Source organism: Sus scrofa, chromosome 16 (genome assembly GCF_054392235.1).
Source record: "Sus scrofa isolate SSC_HxYL_T2T_F1_AM1 chromosome 16, Sscrofa_HxYL_maternal_Yorkshire_Landrace_v2.0, whole genome shotgun sequence".
Lineage (NCBI taxonomy): Eukaryota > Metazoa > Chordata > Mammalia > Artiodactyla > Suidae > Sus > Sus scrofa.
Genome location: NC_139398.1, coordinates 36,337,365 through 36,354,493, shown reverse-complemented (window position 1 = coordinate 36,354,493; position 17,129 = coordinate 36,337,365). Strand labels below are relative to the sequence as shown.

Here is a 17,129-nt window from a genome sequence, read left to right as displayed (position 1 = left end):
GGAGATCAAGCCATGTTTAAGATGGGAAGTGCTTCTTGCAGAGAGAAACACATAGTCCAGAGCACAGAATAAGCGTACAATAAATGTTGCTTACTTGATGCAAGTGGAGAAGTTAGTGATGAATGAAGCAGGGCCTATAAGGAAGTGGACTCTGCTAAGAACCAAGAATGGCAATTAGTATTGGCAAGAATGACATTTTTTCTTAGAGAATCAAGGACAAAGGAAATGAAGGAAGCAAGATGTAAGGAGGCTCTAAGTTAGAGCAAAGAGTAAGTGGGGATGCTCAGGTGGAGTGTTCTCCATGCTCTTAGTAAAATGAAGGCTAAGGTTACCTGTGGGAAATGAGGAAGGCATGAGTAGGGTCCGGGAACGTGGGAGCTTTGAAACAACCCTTACGGTAAAGGTGTTAAGAGCTCAGTGAGACTCTGTTCTGAAAAAGCCCATGTTTAGTTAGCTGTAAATGTCTGTGTGGGGGCAGGCAACTGCTAAGGGTTCCATCAAGTATGCATTTAGATTTTTTTTTTTTTTTGTCTTTTTAGGGCCATATCTATGGTATATGGAGGGAGGTTCCCAGGCTAGGGGTCGAATCAGAGCTGTAACTACTGGCCTACACCACAGCCACAGCAACACCAGATCCTTAACCCACTGAGGAAGGCCAGGGATCAGACCTGCGTCCTCATGGATGCTAGTCAGATTCGTTTCCGCTGAGCCATGATGGGAACTCCTAGATTGTTCTTAATGCAGAGTTCACCAGTCCAGACTCTGGAAATGCCACGCAATTGCTATTTGGATGGGCAATAGCCACATGCCTACCAGGCCTAGAGAACATAAAAGTCTCTATTCCATGTGACCAGTTGAATAGCAAAATCTTGGGGCTGGTACATAATAATTCCCAAATAAGTAAACGATGACCTTATCTAAATTATTTCTAAATACTTCAAATCAGGTTCATTTGGTAATGATTTTATTTGTGGCAACCATTATTCTTCTACGATCATCTTTGGTGCAATGCTTCAGACTTTTCAAGATGTTTTCATACATATCAGCTCATCTAATCCTTAAGCCTGTGTGAAGCAGTTGGGATCATATCACTCCTGTTTGACAGATGGAAAGATTAAATCACGTGGCAATTAAATGATTTGCCAAAGACAAAAAGCTCTTTGGCGCTAGAACTGTTGGTAAAATCAAAGTTTTCTAATGTCTGGCCCAATTCTAAGACATCCCAAATTAGGTCTAGGGTCAGGGTTTTATGGCCATTGGGGGCAATATGATACAATGTCTTTGGTTTTGTAGAGGAATCCATGGTTAAAAAGGAAATCCAGGCATTCTCGTCGTGGCTCAGCAGTTAACGAACCTGACAAGTATCCACAGGATGCAGGTTTGATTCCTGGCCTCACTCAGTGGGTTAAGGATCTGGCATTGCCGTGAGCTGTGGCGTAGGTCTCAAATGCGGCTCGGATCTATGGGATAGATTTCCTGAGTCGTCATAGACCTTTGCATTGTAAGAGTATTGTGACAATATCTGGAATCAGTATTTAGTTGTCAAAAGAGTCTAAAGTACAGAGTTTGTGAAATAATGCAATTGATGTTTTCTATTACATGAGTGTACCACCTGCCAATGCTGCCTCACTAATCATCCCCTCCCCCTCTTCCTTTCCCTTCTTTCCTTCCCTTTCAGTTCTGTTTTTCCATTTATAGTTTTAGATCCTGATATAATGTCATCACTTTGGGTAGCCTGTGTTTCCGTGAACCTGGAGCCACCCTTCAGGGCAGGGCCAGACAACCCCTGGGCACCGCTGACTCATGGAGGCCCCTCCTGGTCATTTCCTTCTGGTGAAATGTCCCTGCTGTTCCACCCGTCCAGGCGTGTCTGATCAGGCACATAGGACTTGTGCGAGGCTGTTTCCTGGCTTCCAAGATTAAAGAGAATGAAAAGTTTCCATCAGAAGTTGCTAACCTCCCATATTCTTGATAGCTATTTTCATGCTCTAGAAGGTTTTGCGATTTCTCTCCCCTTCATTCCCAACTCACCACGCTTTCTCTGTAACCAGTACAAACTGTTCCCTACCATAAGTACAGTCAGTTCTCTTTTATTTTTGTCATTAGTCACATCTTTTAAAATTATGGTTAAGAATTTTATTATCAAAACTAGGGAGTTCCCATCGTGGCTCAGTGGGTAACGAATCCGACTGGGAACCATGAGGTTTCGGGTTCGATCCCTGGCATTGCTCAGTGGGTTAGGGATCCGGCGTTGCCGTGAGCTGTGGTGTAGGTTGCAGACATGGCTCGGATCCTGCGTTGCTGTGGCTGTGGCGTGGGCCGGCAGCTGCAGCTCTGATTCAACCCTTAGCCTGGGAACCTCCATATGCTGCGGGAGCAGCCCCAGAAAAGGCAAAAAGACAAAAAAAAAAAAAAAAAAGAATTTTATTATCAAAATTACTACACCTCTTGGAGTTCCCATTGTGGCTCAGTGGTAATGAACCTGACTAGTATCCTTGAGGATGCGGGTTCGATCCCTGGCCTCTCTCAGTGGTTCAAGGATCTGGCGTTGCCGTGAGCTGTGGTGTAGGTTGCAGGTGTGGCTTGGATCCCGAGTTGCTGTGGCTGTCGTGTAGGCCATTGGCTACAGCTCCAATGGACTCCTAACCTGGGAATCTCCGTATGCCTTGGGTGTGGCCCTAAAAAGACAAAAAAAAAAAAAAAAATTATTATTCCTCTTGGATAAGTTCTCAGTTTTATAGCAAGGTATAAGTCAAACTCCCAATTGGCCTTTTAGCAAAATGCCCAGCATTTCCTTCTTGAAGCCTTGAGATCCTGTTCCAAGGCCTGGGAACACAGTTCCTGAATGTGACTTGGAATGAGATTGAGCAGCAGGATGCCAGTTCACAAGACTAGCTCACTGCCACCCAGTTGTCCAATACTGTCCAGGAGACCAGCTCTGCCTACTGCCATGAGGCTCATAACCCTGAACAATCCTCTCATTCTTTGAGGAAGAAATTCCAAATGATCTTTTCAATTCCAGTATTTTTTTTCCCCCTTCGGCCATGCCCTTGGCATGTGGAATTTCCCAGGCCAGGGATCGAACCCACACCACAGCAGTGACCACACCGAGTCCTTAACCATTAGGCTCAGGGAACTCCTCAATTCCAGTATTTTAAAGAACCAAGACTACCTAGGCAATACCCCCCAGAGACTGGGGGATGAGACTTATGCGTAGAGATCATAGTTTGGGAAATGTCTCAAATTTTACATTTCTAATTCTTGATGCCGACTAAACTCTAAACTTGTTGTTCTTCCCCTTTGTTTTATTTATGTCATATTTTTTAACTCCTTTCCTGATTTTATTTTAAACTCCTGAATTCCAATTTGTAAGACTTTTTTCCTGCCAGCCTGCATCAGTCATCCATCTCTGGGGGCCCATTTTCCACTAACTCCTGAATGTCTCCTTTCCTGCTATCTGGTTTCTGAAATCAAATTATATCCCAAACACCTATATAGCTGAATTCTTTCACGGATTACAGTCTCCAGAGCTAGTATTGCCCTAATGAAACTGAAAATAGTTGTTCAAAATTGCACTAAAAGGAAAGGTACCAGTTAGAAAAGCTGGACTTATGACAATGTGCTAATATGTTCATTTGAACTTACCAATAATTTCCATTTCATGACTTTGAGACCATGAGCAGAACATAGCAAATAGGGCACAGATACAGTAAGAAATCAACTAAGATTCAGTTTCTGGCTGAGTTAGAATTCCACCTCTAAAGCTTACTGACTCTCTGAACTTGGGTAATTTTCTTAACTATCAAATGGAAACTAGATAATAACATATACCCAAAGAGGTGTTATGACAGTTAAATAAAATTCCATATGCAAAATGCCTAAAATGGTTCCTAGCAAAAAAGGTGATTTATTAATGTAATTATCACTGATCTCAGAAATTTCCTGTAGGTTTAGGATTTATTTCTTCTTTACTGCTTTACTGTAATTCAGTAGCCACTCTTTTCATCACATCAGATTAGATTTTTGCTTTTGAGAGTTCCAATATTATAAATTATATTTTGGCATATTTTATAAAGTCCATATTAGGATTTTAGAACCAATCATATTTCAGTAAGATAAGTCTACCTGTTTTTTTCCCCCTGAAAAACTGATATGCTTTTCCTTAGAATTATTTTGTATATATGCAAATATATCCCCTGCAGTATTTGAAAGTGACCATAGATTTTGCAAAGCAAAATATTCCCCTGCTAAATACCAGTGTCACATAGGAAGAGTTTAGTGTGTGTTCTCCCAAGTTTAATAAGGAACAAGACACACATTAAGCTGTCAAATTATCTCTAACAATGTTTTTAAAAATTTATTATAGTTGATTTACAACGTTCTGTCAATTTCTGCTGTACAGCAAAGTGACCCAGTTAGACATTTATATACATTCTTTTTCTAACAATTTTTTAAAAGTAACTTTTAAAAATAGCCAACGAGTCCGTCTCCATCTCCCAGCCTGCTTTCCTTGGGTTTGCTGCATCCTCAGGCAAGCCCTCTGCTGGTGGTGGTGAGACGGCTGCCAGAGTTCCAGGAAGATCCCCCGCAATAGGAGGTCCGAGCCCAGTAGAAAGGCAATCACACCCCTTCCTGAGCAGCTTGGGTTGCTATAACCAGAGAAGGGAGAGTAGGTGCCAGGAAGGCAGAAGAGCAGGGGCGCACCACAGATGCCCCATCAGAAAGTCTCATAAACCTGTGTAAAGGCGAAACAGGATCATGTGGGCTTCAAGATAGGTTAGTTTTTAGTGTATCCAGTTTGTCATCCTCCACCCATGTCTGTAATTTCTCCCCTCCAGGCCTTAGATCACCGTCATGTGGTGACACCTCCCACTTGTCAAAATTGTTTCCATGAAGAGATAAGTCACAAGTTGCTCATAAACAGCTTTTCTTGCCTTTGGGCAATGGTTTATTCATATCTATCCACAGCGGCTTATTCTCTTTGTGTACAACTTTCAAATCACTTATGAGTCCATCAAAAGCTATATAAAGTAACAGGATGTCATTTTCTTTATTTTGTACTTAGTTGTTTTAAATTTTATTGAAGTATAGTTGATATACAATGGTGTGTTAATTTCTGCTGTACGACAAGACATCGTTTTCCTCTGGCAAATTCACTAGAATGTTTAATGTTTATTCTGTGATAAAAGAGGTTAAGTAATCATAGCTTATTAGACAAATGGTGCTGGGACATTGGTAAATGACTTATGAACAAAAACAACAACAAACCCGTAAAAATAGATCTTACACGTAATTCCAAAATAAATTACTGAGAGCTGAAAAAAAGCTAAATGTAAAAAAAAATGAATCCAAAGAGAAGTGAGAGACAATATGAGGTTAAAAATCATGTGTCTTTAAGGTAGAGAAAGGATTCTTAAACATAACTCTAGTGATAGAAATAATACATAAAACAATTTATTGGAGTTCCTGTCATGGCACAGCCGAAATGAATCCAACTAGGAACCATGAGGTTTCGGGTTCGATCCCTGGCCTCACTCAGTGGTTGAAGAATCTGGCGTTGCTGTGAGCTGTGGTGTAGGTTGCAAACGCAGCTCAGATCCTGCGTTGCTGTGGCTGTGGCATAGGCAGGCAGCTGTAGCTCTGATTTGACCCCTCCATGTGCTATGGGTGTGGCCCTAAAAAGACAAAAAACAAAAGAATTTATTAACTGAATTAGAGAAAAAGTAGCAAGTCCTATATATCAAAAATTTTAACTTTATGACAAAAATGACCTGGACAGAATGTTTCTAACATAAATGTAATAAGTTGGACATTTTTATTTATCAGATTTATAAGGGAACTAATTCTTCCTCCCTCAACCCCCCCCTCCAAAAAAAAGCTGCCAAAAGAGAAAATGAGCTGTTTTTGTAAGAGTTGTGCCTGGCATGGAGTGTCACATGTCAGGTGTGCCAGAGCTGAGAAATTTTGAAAACTCCAAGACGACCATGATAATGAGGAGAGAGCATGAAGAGAGAGGGGAGCATTTTTAATAATTACCATAACTGAACAACTTTGGAGAGAGGCAGGGATATCTAAAAGGAATTAGGAAGCTTTTGTATACTATATGAACAGAGTAGAAAAAAATGGTTGCCTGGGGCCCTAGTGGGGGAAGAAAAATGGAAGCGATAGTCAAAAGGTAGAAACTTTTGGAGTTCCCACTATGGCTTAGCAGGTTGAGAACCTGACATAGTGTCCCTGAGGATATGAGCTCAATCCCTGGCCTTGCTGAGTGAGTTAAAGATCCGTTGGAATGGATTTACAATGAGATCCTGCTGTGTAGCATTGAGAACTATGTCTAGATACTTACATTGCAACAAAACAATGGGAGGAAAAATTATGTATACAGGTATGTGTAACTTGGTCCCCATGCTATAAAGCGGAAAAAAATAAAGAAAAGAAAAGAAAAAGAAAAAGAAAGGATCCGGCATTGCCACAAGTTGTGGTGGAGGTCTGGAATTCATCTCGGATCTGGCATTCCTGTGGCTGTGGTAGGCCAGCAGTTGCAGCTCTGATTTGACCCCTGGCCTGGAAACTTCCATGTGCCACAGGTGCAGCCTAAAAAAAGAAAAAGAAAAGGTAGAAATTTCAATTATAAGATGTATAAAGTCTGAGGATCTAAAATAAAACCTGGTGACTACAGTTGATAACACTATATTGTATAATTGAAATTTGCTGAAAGAGTAGAACTTAAATATTTTCACACACCCCCCCCAAAATAGGTGAGGCAATAGATGTGTCAGTTAACTTGATGGGCAAAAATGTTTCACAATACATATGTATATCAAATCATCACATGATTCACTTTAAGTATCTTACAGTTTCACTTGTCAATTATACCTCAATAAAATGGGGTGGGGGGAGAGGGAATAGAACATTTAAAAATGCCATGTCCTGTAATACTCAGAGTATTAAACTTTTAAAAATATTAATTCAACTTAGGATGCATTTCCTGCGTTTTTTAATTTAAAAATCCTCATTTCTGCCTACTTGGAATGGCCCGTTCTTGTATTTTGAAGATTTGTCTTAATTCATGATATTTTTTGCTTTGCTTTTTAGGTACCAGCAAAGGCCCAACATCTTACTCAACAACTTCCCTACCACCACCTCCACCATCCCATCTGGCCAGCCAACCGCCACTGCCAGCCTCTCACCCAACACAATCGTCAGTCCCAAGTCTACCTCCCAGGAACATTAAACCTCCTTTAGATCTCAAGTAAGCAAAAGATTATCTTCTCATTTCTTTGTCCGTCTCTTACCATAGGTTTTAAAATGATGCTTGGCTAAATGCTGAGGGTTCCATGGTAAACTGATGGAACCACAAAGATGAGCAGATGACAGGGAGGAAGGATGGCTGAGTGGGCTCCTCTCACATTGCCCTTATTTTTCTGTTTTTACAGTGGTTTTCCCCTTAACAGTTCATTTGAAGAAAATTTCCAGTTCCATTTTAGAAATTCCGAAGCATTCTTCAGGTCAGCACCACCACCATGTCCTTCACTATCATCACCACCACTTCCACCACCACCATCATCATCACCACCACCACCATCATTGTCATTGTCACCACCATTACCATCAACACCACCACCATCATCATCACCACCACCACCATCATTGTCATTGTCACCACCATTACCATCATTACCACCACCACCTTCTTTGTCATCATCACCAACATTACCATCACCACCACCACACCATCATTGTCATCATCAACATTATCATCACCACCACCACCACTATCATCACCACCAAAACACTATTATCATCAACACCACCACCAGCACCATCACCACCAGCACCATCACCACCGTTATCATCACCACCATCACCATCATTGTCATTGTCACCACCATTACCATCATTACCACCACCACCTTCTTTGTCATCATCACCACCATTATCATCACCACCAATGCTATTATCATCACCACCACCACCACCAGCACCATCACCACCACCACACCATCATTGTCATCATCAACATTATCATCACCACCACCACCACTATCATCACCACCAAAACACTATTATCATCATCACCACCACCAGCACCATCACCACCACCAGCACCATCACCACCGTTATCATCACCACCACCACCATCATCATTGTCATTATCACCACCATTGTCATCATCACCATCCCCATCATATTTTACTGACTGCTTATGTTGTGGTAGGCACTTTACATATAGAATCCCTATAACGTTATGGAGTGGATAGTGTTAATATCATTTCATAGACGAGTAAACGGGACTATATAGAGGCTAAGTATCTTCTCCAAGATCACATACAATGTATAATAGAAACATGAGTCCAAAGTGTCCATCTGAGTCCAAAGTAAATGTGTGCTTTTAACCCTTCTGCTCAGTAACCTCCTTGAAGTAAAAAAACTGAGCTTTGCTCTGAATACCCAAATTTTTGTGTGTGTATTTAAAAACTGGGAAACTTATTCAAGCCCTTACTTTTCTTAGATGGCACTCTTTAGAAAGTGTAAATGTATGGGTTGTTATATGGGGGTTCTTTATCCACGATTTGCCAGCATAGCTGGTTGAGGAGAAAGCAAGCAGAAGATTGGAATAGAGTGAATGTTGTTTTAAAAATATTCAGACAATGGAGTTCCCGTCGTGGTGTGCGCAGTGGTTAACGAATCCGACTAGGAACCTTGAGATTGCGGATTCAGTCCCCGCCTTTGCTCAGTGGGTTAACGATCTGGCGTTGCCGTGAGCTGTGGTGTAGGTTGCAGACGCAGCTCAGATCCCACGTTGCTGTGGCTCTGGTGTAGGCCGGTGGCTACAGCTCCGATTGGACCCCTAGCCTGGGAACCTCCACAAGCCACCGGAGTGGCCCAGGAAATAGCAAAAAGACAAAAAAAAAAAAAAAAATATATATATATATATATATATATTCAGACAATGGCAAGCATAGGTCCTTATGGAAGCTCAAAGTACATCCTCCCTTTCCTCTTCTAGAAAACTGCTTCCCATCATTCACCTTTACCACAAATACGTAATATCCCAAAATATTTAGCTACAGTTTGTTTCTCCTTCACTTCAGTCCCCTACCAGATTGATGTTCATTACATTTAAAGTACTAAATATCCATTACCCATACAATAGAATCTATTAATATCGATATCTGATTGACAGCTTTCCTTTAATGCTAACAATCACAATTTAGAGCAGGAGTAGAAAACCCTTTTGTCATGGGGAGTCACGACTAAGTTTCACTTTATTATGTTTTTCGGGGGTGGGTTAAGGACAATTCCAGCTAACTAGAAGGTACTAGACTAGCTTAGTTACTACCATTTTGCATACAAGCTGTGTTGTACATTTGTGTTAACTTCATACCTTTTCAGGCATTTGAGTTTGTGAATCCTAACTTATGATACCCAGCTACCAAATAAGAGTGTACACTATCTACCTGCTAATGTAAAAGTGTCAGAGGAATATTAGTTGCATTAAAATAACTAATACATGTTCTTATATACACCTGATTTCTGTGTAAACTATTTTCCCTTCACCTATATTAAATCGTGTGTCTTTTTCCTAATTTTTTCCCTACTTTGATGAATTTAACCCATTAGATTTTGATCTTAGTGCTTTTGAATTTTATTATGCGACTCTCTCCCAGCTACTGGCTTTAGTTAGGCTTCTAGATCCTATATAATTCTAATGAGAAACTTCAATAATTTTGAACATGAATTCCTGTTAATTTATAAGACCTAAAGACTGGTAACTGTTTGATTGGAGAAGTCATAGAGAGGCGTGCTTAACACTACTCTTACTGTTTGGGGAGTTGCCAAGACCATCCATGGGTTTGATGATCCACTAAAAGGCCACCTAGGACTCAGCATATGGTAGTACTCACAGCAGCTGAGGTCTATCCCAGTCACAGTCTGCTTCTAAACCTAGGAGTGGGCAAAAGTAAGACCTCTCCTTCTCCAGCTACAAAAATGCAATACATGTAGTGTATTGCTTCCCAAAGAAACCTATGAGAGGGAGCTTTTTACTGAGAGCCGGCACGGAGGCACCTCCTGCCTAGCAACTACCAAAATAACAGAACTTCTAGAAAGAAAGGGTGTTCCCCCTAAGTCACGTTATTTATACAACCTAGGCTCAGCAAAGCACTCTTGTCATTTAGGCAATTTTTCCTATCAGTGCAGGGAAAGCTTTTGGAGCTGAGTTCCCAGATATGAGGCAACAGCCAATCTTGGTCAAAGATTCTTTTAAAAGATAGCAGCTTCACGGAGTTCCCATTGTGATGCATCAGAAACAAATCCGACTAGTATCAATGAGGATGTGAGTTCGATCCCTGGCCTTGTTGAGTGGGTCAGGGATTCAGGGTTGCCGTGAGCTTTGGTGCAGATAGCAGACGAGGCTCAGATCCTCTGTTGCTGTGGCTATGGCTGTAGCATAGGCTGGCGGTTGTAGCTCCGATTCAACCCCTAGCCTGGGAACTTCCCTATGCTGATGGTGCAGCCCTAAAAAAAAAAGGCAGCTTAGGTCCTGCTATGTTAACTCCTTTCTGTAAACTTACCCCCTAGGCAGAATCCACTGTGATAAGGTGGGGAATAAAAAGTTGAAGAAGGAAGAAAGGATTTCAGAAAGAGACCTATAGCCTGGCCTATACCATCATACAGATGCTGCTCAATTTCCCACCTTTGTAGGAAATTCTTACAACATTGAAAAGATCCTGCCCACCAGCCATGCTCAAATTTTTTTTTCACAATATTGTTTTCATCAGAAATTAGCAAAACCCACCAATGTAATTTTATCTCATTCCTAATTCCATCTTATGAAGGACTCCTAAAATTAAAAAGTTTGAGGCAAGAGCCTCAAAACACATATGCTCAGGAAAAAGATGAAGAGAAACAAGAAACTTAGATGTTACATTGCCTGGACAAGCTAGAATTGGCATAGCTGAAAGCTGTCAGATGGAGAGAATAGAGAAAATGAAAGCTAAAGGACATCTGTGAGATAACTTTTTTTCAAAAGTAAAAATGCGGTATATGGTGAAAGACTTTCAGGCTCCCATCAGAGGCTCAAGAAAAATCCAAAATGAAGAAATATCTGGGTTGCAAACTTTCCCCCACTAGAGGAAGCTAGATAAGACACAAAGAGGAAATGAAAGTATAATGGGTCTTGATATTCAGGCTCACAAATCTATATTTCATGTGGGAGGGAAATGTATAGAATCAACTTTTTTTTTTTTTTTTTAGGGCCGCCTCTGCAACATATGGAAGTTCCCAGACTAGGGGTCAAATTGGAGCTGCAACTGCCAGCCTATATCATAGCCACAGCAACTCAGGATCCAAGCCACATCTGCAACCAACACCACAGCTCACAGCAACACTGGATCCTTAACCCAATGAGCAAGGCCAGGGATTAAACCCATGTCCTCATGGATACTAGTTGGGTTCACTACCACTGAGCCACAACGGGAACTCCTGAAACCATCTTTTTTTTTTTTTTTTTTTTTTTTTTTTTTGTCTTTTTGTCTTTTCTAGGGCTACACCCGTGGCATATGGAGGTTCCCAGGCTAGGAGTCTAATCAGAGCTATAGCTACTGGCCTGTGCCACAGCCACAGCAATGCCAGATCTGAGCCGTGTCTGCAACCTACACCACAGCTCACTGCAACACCGGATCCTTAACCCACTGAACAAGGCCAGGGATCGAACCTGAAACCTCATGGTTTCTAGTTAGATTCATTAACCACTGAGCCACAACAGGAACTCCCCCGGAACCATCTTTAAGTAAAATTGTGAGAGATGGGTACTTCTGTGCTTTTCCACCACACTTCCAAACACACACCTGGGTGTTTCCCAGGTGCTCCCTCTATGGTCTGCAAATGTCATTCATCCCCTCTCTAATGTAAGGTCACTCTCAGGTCAAGATCTAATTGATTTTTTTCTATAATTCAATAATTATTCAATAATTATTTTTTGAGCCACCACTTTGTGCCTTTGTAATAGAAATTCAGGAAATATCAGTAAACAAAATAAAGATCCCTGGAGTTCCCATATGGCTGGGTTGGTTGAGTATCTGGCATTGTCAGTACAGTGGCTTGTGTAACTGCTGTGTCAGGGGTTTGATCCCTGGCCTAGGAATTTCTGCATGCCAAAGATGTAGCCAAGATAGTTAGATAGATAGATAGATAGATAGATAGATAGATAGATAGATAGATAGATAGATAAAGGTCCCTGCCCACCTATAACCTAGGGCAAGAGACATAAGAGATAAAAATAATAAACAGGTGAAAGATAGCATATGTTGGGAAATATCAAGTGCCATAGGAGAAAATAGGGCAGGGTTAGGTGATGGAGTGTGAGGGTGGGGTTGGGAACAGCATGTTGCAACTGTAAAGGGAGATGTGAGGGTAGCTCCCTGTATGGGAAGTTCATCTTGAACGAAGACTCAAGGAAGCAAAGGAGTTAGGCACGCAGACTCCTGGAGGAAGACCATGCCAGGCAGAGAGGACAGACAGAACAAAGCCTAGAGTATTCAAGGACTCAGAAGGAGGTGGCTGGGCAGGTGTAGGTGAACAAGGGAAGGAGTAGTTGAGAAAGACCCAGCTTACACGGGGCCCTGCAGGTCATGATGGAGATTGTGGCTCCTGTTCTAAGTGAAATGGGAGACACGGGAAGAACCTGAGCAGAGAAGTGATGTCTTCCAACTTAGGCTTTACAAATATCGCCTTCCCAGCTGTCTGAGAGCGCCAGGAGGCAGTGTCGAAGAAGGGAAACCAGTTAGGCAGATATTGCAGGTATGCAGGTGAGCTATGGAGGTGGCCCTCAGCAGGATGGTGCAGTGGACGCAGTGAAAGGTGTCCTGGTCATGGATATATTTTGAAGGTAGAGACAGCAGAATTTGTATTTAGGGTATGAAAGGTAGAGAGGCTCCAAGGCGGCTCCAAGGCTTTGAGCCTGAGTAACTCCAAAGATGATGTTTCCATCTCTAAAGCAGGCTTTGCTGAACATGAGCAGGTTTGGTCATGAGAAAGATCAGGAGGGCCTGGCCTGGTTAAGCCTGTGGTGTCTCTTAAACACCCAAGTGGAGATGTTGAGGAGGCATTTGGGCATAAGAGGTGAAGAGTTTGGGGGAGAGTTCTGGGTTATAAATACATATTCGAGGAGTTCCCGTTGTGGTGCAAGAGAAATAAATCCAACTTGTATCCATGAGGATGCAGATTCGATCCCTGGTCTCGCTCAGTGGGTTAAGGATCCAGCTTTGCTGTGGCTGCAGTGTAGGTCACAGACACGGCTTGGGTCCCGAGTTGCTATGACTGTGGTATAGGCTGGCAGCTGTAACTCTGACTCAATTCCTAACCTGGGGGCTTCCATATGCCACAGGTGTGGACCTAAAAAGCAAAAATAAAAAATACATATTTGAGAGTATGGTCATATATCCCACACTTAAAGTCATGAAACTGAAGATCACCAAGGAAGTGAGTATAAGCAGAGGAAGAACTGAACCCCAGGACGCTCAAAATCCACCAGGCCTGGGAGAAGGAAATTCTGCAAAGGAGGATAAAAAGGAGCAACCAAGGACGTAGGAAAGATCTGAGTGTGGTGTCCTTGGAGCCAAGTAAAGCTAGAACTCCTAAGGGGGAGGCAGTGATCGGTTGTCAGCTAAGTAAGGATTCGGCGTTGCCGTGAGCTGTGGTGTAGGTCACAGATGTAGCTCGGATCCCACATTGCCCTCTGTGGTGTAGGCTGGCAGCCACAGCCCCAATTCCACCTCTAGCCTGGGAACTTCCATATGCTGCAGACACGGCCCTAAAAAAAATTAAAGGAAAAGAGATAGGAGTTCCCAATGCAAGGGGATTGGCGATGTCTCTGCAGTGCGGGGATGCAGGTTCAGTCCCCTGCCCAGCACAGCAGTTCCCGCAGTTGCATAGGTCACAAAACAATGGATACTCCATGTGCCACAGCCCAGCCAAAAAAAAAAAAAAAAAAAAAAAAAGATGGTAGAAATAACAGTATGTTTCTACACTTGTGGAAATCGTAATGGTGGAGAGAGAATTCCTGGGACCAAGGACTACAACTACTAAGAACTGAAGCTCAGGGACTGGCTTCCCAAAGGCATAAGTGATAAGGTTCACAGTTCTCCCCAGGCTGTGGAGTCTGGATTACTTCAGGCAAGAAAACGAATCTCTAATTGGGATCAAAGCAAGAATTTCAGGAGATAGCTTGACCTTTTATCATCTGCTTACTTCCCAGAAGTCACTTGTAATTTTCTCCTTTGGGTCAGAACGCCCCGAGAGTGTAAAGGATTGGAGGCAGGTGAGAATTAAAAATAATAAACATCTTCAAAAGGAAAGTAGTTGAGGCCAGTTAGAGTGTGTTTTAAATTGTATTGTTTCTCCACCTAGTGGTCAGATATCGGCTAGCTCTACTTTCTGCTCTTTTACACAGCTGAAGAGGAACTGAAATGGGTCAAAAGAGCTTGTTTATCATTTTCACTGTTCAAATCCACATCTTTAGGGTAACATATCTCTGGGTACCATTTTCAGAAATTAATTAAAAATTTAACAGTATAATTCTTCATGTGAAAACAGAACCAGAGGATGAATACTTTGGTATACGAAGCAAATTATATGGTTATTAATAGTAATGAGACAGGAAAAGTGAAGTAATAAGAAGTAATAAATAATGGAAATGACTAAGGTTGGAAAAGGAAACGCTGAACAGTTCTTACCCTGAGGTCATTCTTAGTCAGTGTAAGATTTTTTTTTTTTTTCCTGGCTCTAAATTTGGAGGAAAAGTAAGAATTTACCACCATAACCTTTTTATCAATTAGGAATGCTTAACATTTTCTGGAATTGAAGCCTTGCCATATCAGTCATCCATGACCAGGCAGTCTTACCTAAGTCCACTGGGAGAGCATTGGCTTAAACAATTCATAGTTTTGTAATTCCTCATGCGTTAAATACCAGAAGACATGTTCCAGAGAAAAGTTCACAGGATTTCGTTCTCAGTGAGGGCAGGTATGGCACAAAGTTTTCTGTGTCACTTGATTTCCTCCTGATTCTTAAAAAAAACTGACAATGAGAGGCTGAAGCCATGAATAAAGGTCATGAATAGCCAATAAAGTTTAAAGGTCAACAACTTCACATCTTCAAATGTCAGGAAATAGAGCTCTAATAGCTTTCGAAACATGACAGTCAGAACATTACATTGATTTTGCCTCTCCAATTTAATTCTGCATGCATAAAAACAAAGAACTGTGGTGAAAGGCCTTCTCGAATAGATGTCCTATTGTAACAGCTGAGGAAGAAAAGCTTCCTTTTCTTCTTAGACTGCTCCCTCTGCTTTGTTTTCTAGGACTTGGGATGTGACTAATTTTGTTATTGGTCTCTTTAACTCTGTGGAGCTTTTCTCAATGCCTGGAACACTTTCTTTGAGCAATTGGTGACAGTTTGATCTCGGTCTGTCCATGACACTCACCTGTCTCTCCCCTTCATCTTTTATCCTTCACTGCTATTCCTATTCTTAACCCTATTTCCTATTTAGTGACGATTTTCACTTCTACATATTAAACCTATGAATTCACAGGTGAATTCAGACCTATATAAAATTAAATAAAATTTGTATGCTATAATGTTGGGTCCATGAATATGCATGTGCATGCAAACATTATCCCCAAGTATAAATGATTTGCATTCAAGTGCAGGCACATAGGTTTAAATGTGCTGTGCAGACACCCTTCATTTTGCAAATATTTGTTATTCATCCAAGTGTTTCAGGAAGTAAACTGCAACCCCAGTAGTACATATATATATATTTTTTGCTTTTTAGGGCCACACCCACAGCATATGGAAGTTCTCAAGCTAGGAGTCGAATCAGAGTTGCAGCTGCCAGCCTACACCACAGCCACAGCAGTGCGGCATCCGAGCCACGTCTGCCACCTACACCACAGCTCATGGCAACACCAGATCCTTAACCCACTGAGCAAGGCCAGAGATGAAACCCGAATTCTTTTTTTTTTTTTTTTTTTTTTTTTTGGCCTTTTGTCTTTTTAAGGCAGCGCCCATGGCATTTGGAGGTTCCTAGGCTAGGGGTCAAATCGGAACTGTTGCTGCCAGCCTACGCCAGAGCCACAGCAACGCAGGATATGAGCCGCGTCTGCAACTTACACCACAGCTCACGGGATGCCGGATCCTTGACCTGCTGATCGAGGCCAGGGATTGAACCCACAACCTCATGGTTCCTAGTCAGATTTGTTTCCGCTGTGCCATGATGGGAACTCCAGAACCCACATTCTAATGAAAACTAGTCGGATTCATTTCCGCTTCGCCACAAGGGGAGCTCCCCAGTAGTCTTTTTAACTTAATATTCTTCTTCAAAAATGATAGCAAACAATTCACTTTAGTAATAAATGTTAGTTTCTTAGTTTTACTAGGACATCATTAATTTAGCCAAAAAGAATCAAAGTGCTACATATGACAGGAATATTCTAATAGCTTCCTAAAGATGACATCATAATATTAAATTAACAAAGCAATAATCTCTTTCTTCAAAGGGCTTATGGTCTCTTAGTAAGAAGAAAGACTTGTAAGTAATTGCTTTATAATTAGAGTAATCCAGAATAATCACTGTGGTGGCTCAATGTATGACATATGGAAGCAGCTACTGCATGAGCTTAGGAGAGCTGAGAATAACTTCACAGTGGAGGGAGTGTTTAAGAAGAGGTTTAGAGATGAAAGAGAGCCTCAAGCCAGGGATCATGAGAAGGGAGAATTATTCCAGAGAAGGCAAACAACATGAGCTCAGAATGGAAAACAAGAAACCAGTGTTCAGAGAGTTAAGTGCGTTCAGTATTAATATGTGAAAAGAAGATGTAAGGAGAGGAAATAGGAAAACTAAAACTGTTAAAAGAGCAGGAATTCATCTTAAGAACCTGTATATCATGAAAAGGGCTATAAATTTTATTCTGTAGAATGTCAGTGTATTTTGATATCTAAGATATTTACATCCTGTGCTTTTAATGGATATTCACATGAGATCAGGCGCCTTCAAGGTGTATGGCCGAAGAATATGCAGCTCGTTAAAGTTAATAATGCAGAGGTCTAATGTATTTGAAGTACTT

At 41.5% G+C, this 17,129-nt stretch overlaps 1 protein-coding gene across 9 annotated transcripts in view; it reads left to right on the top strand.

Annotated features, from left to right (window-relative positions):
- Positions 1-17,129, top strand: part of FYB1 (FYN binding protein 1) — a 181,561-nt gene that overhangs the window by 118,638 nt on the left and 45,794 nt on the right. For 8 of the 9 annotated variants that reach the window (XM_085002134.1, XM_085002135.1, XM_021076648.2 and 5 more), the window contains exon 3: positions 7,096-7,252. In XM_085002134.1, coding sequence (XP_084858260.1) covers positions 7,096-7,252 — 157 coding nt within the window. Of the gene's footprint in view, positions 1-7,095; positions 7,876-7,982; positions 8,062-17,129 lie in introns of those variants that run through there. The other variant, XR_014831194.1, reaches the window with a different exon arrangement.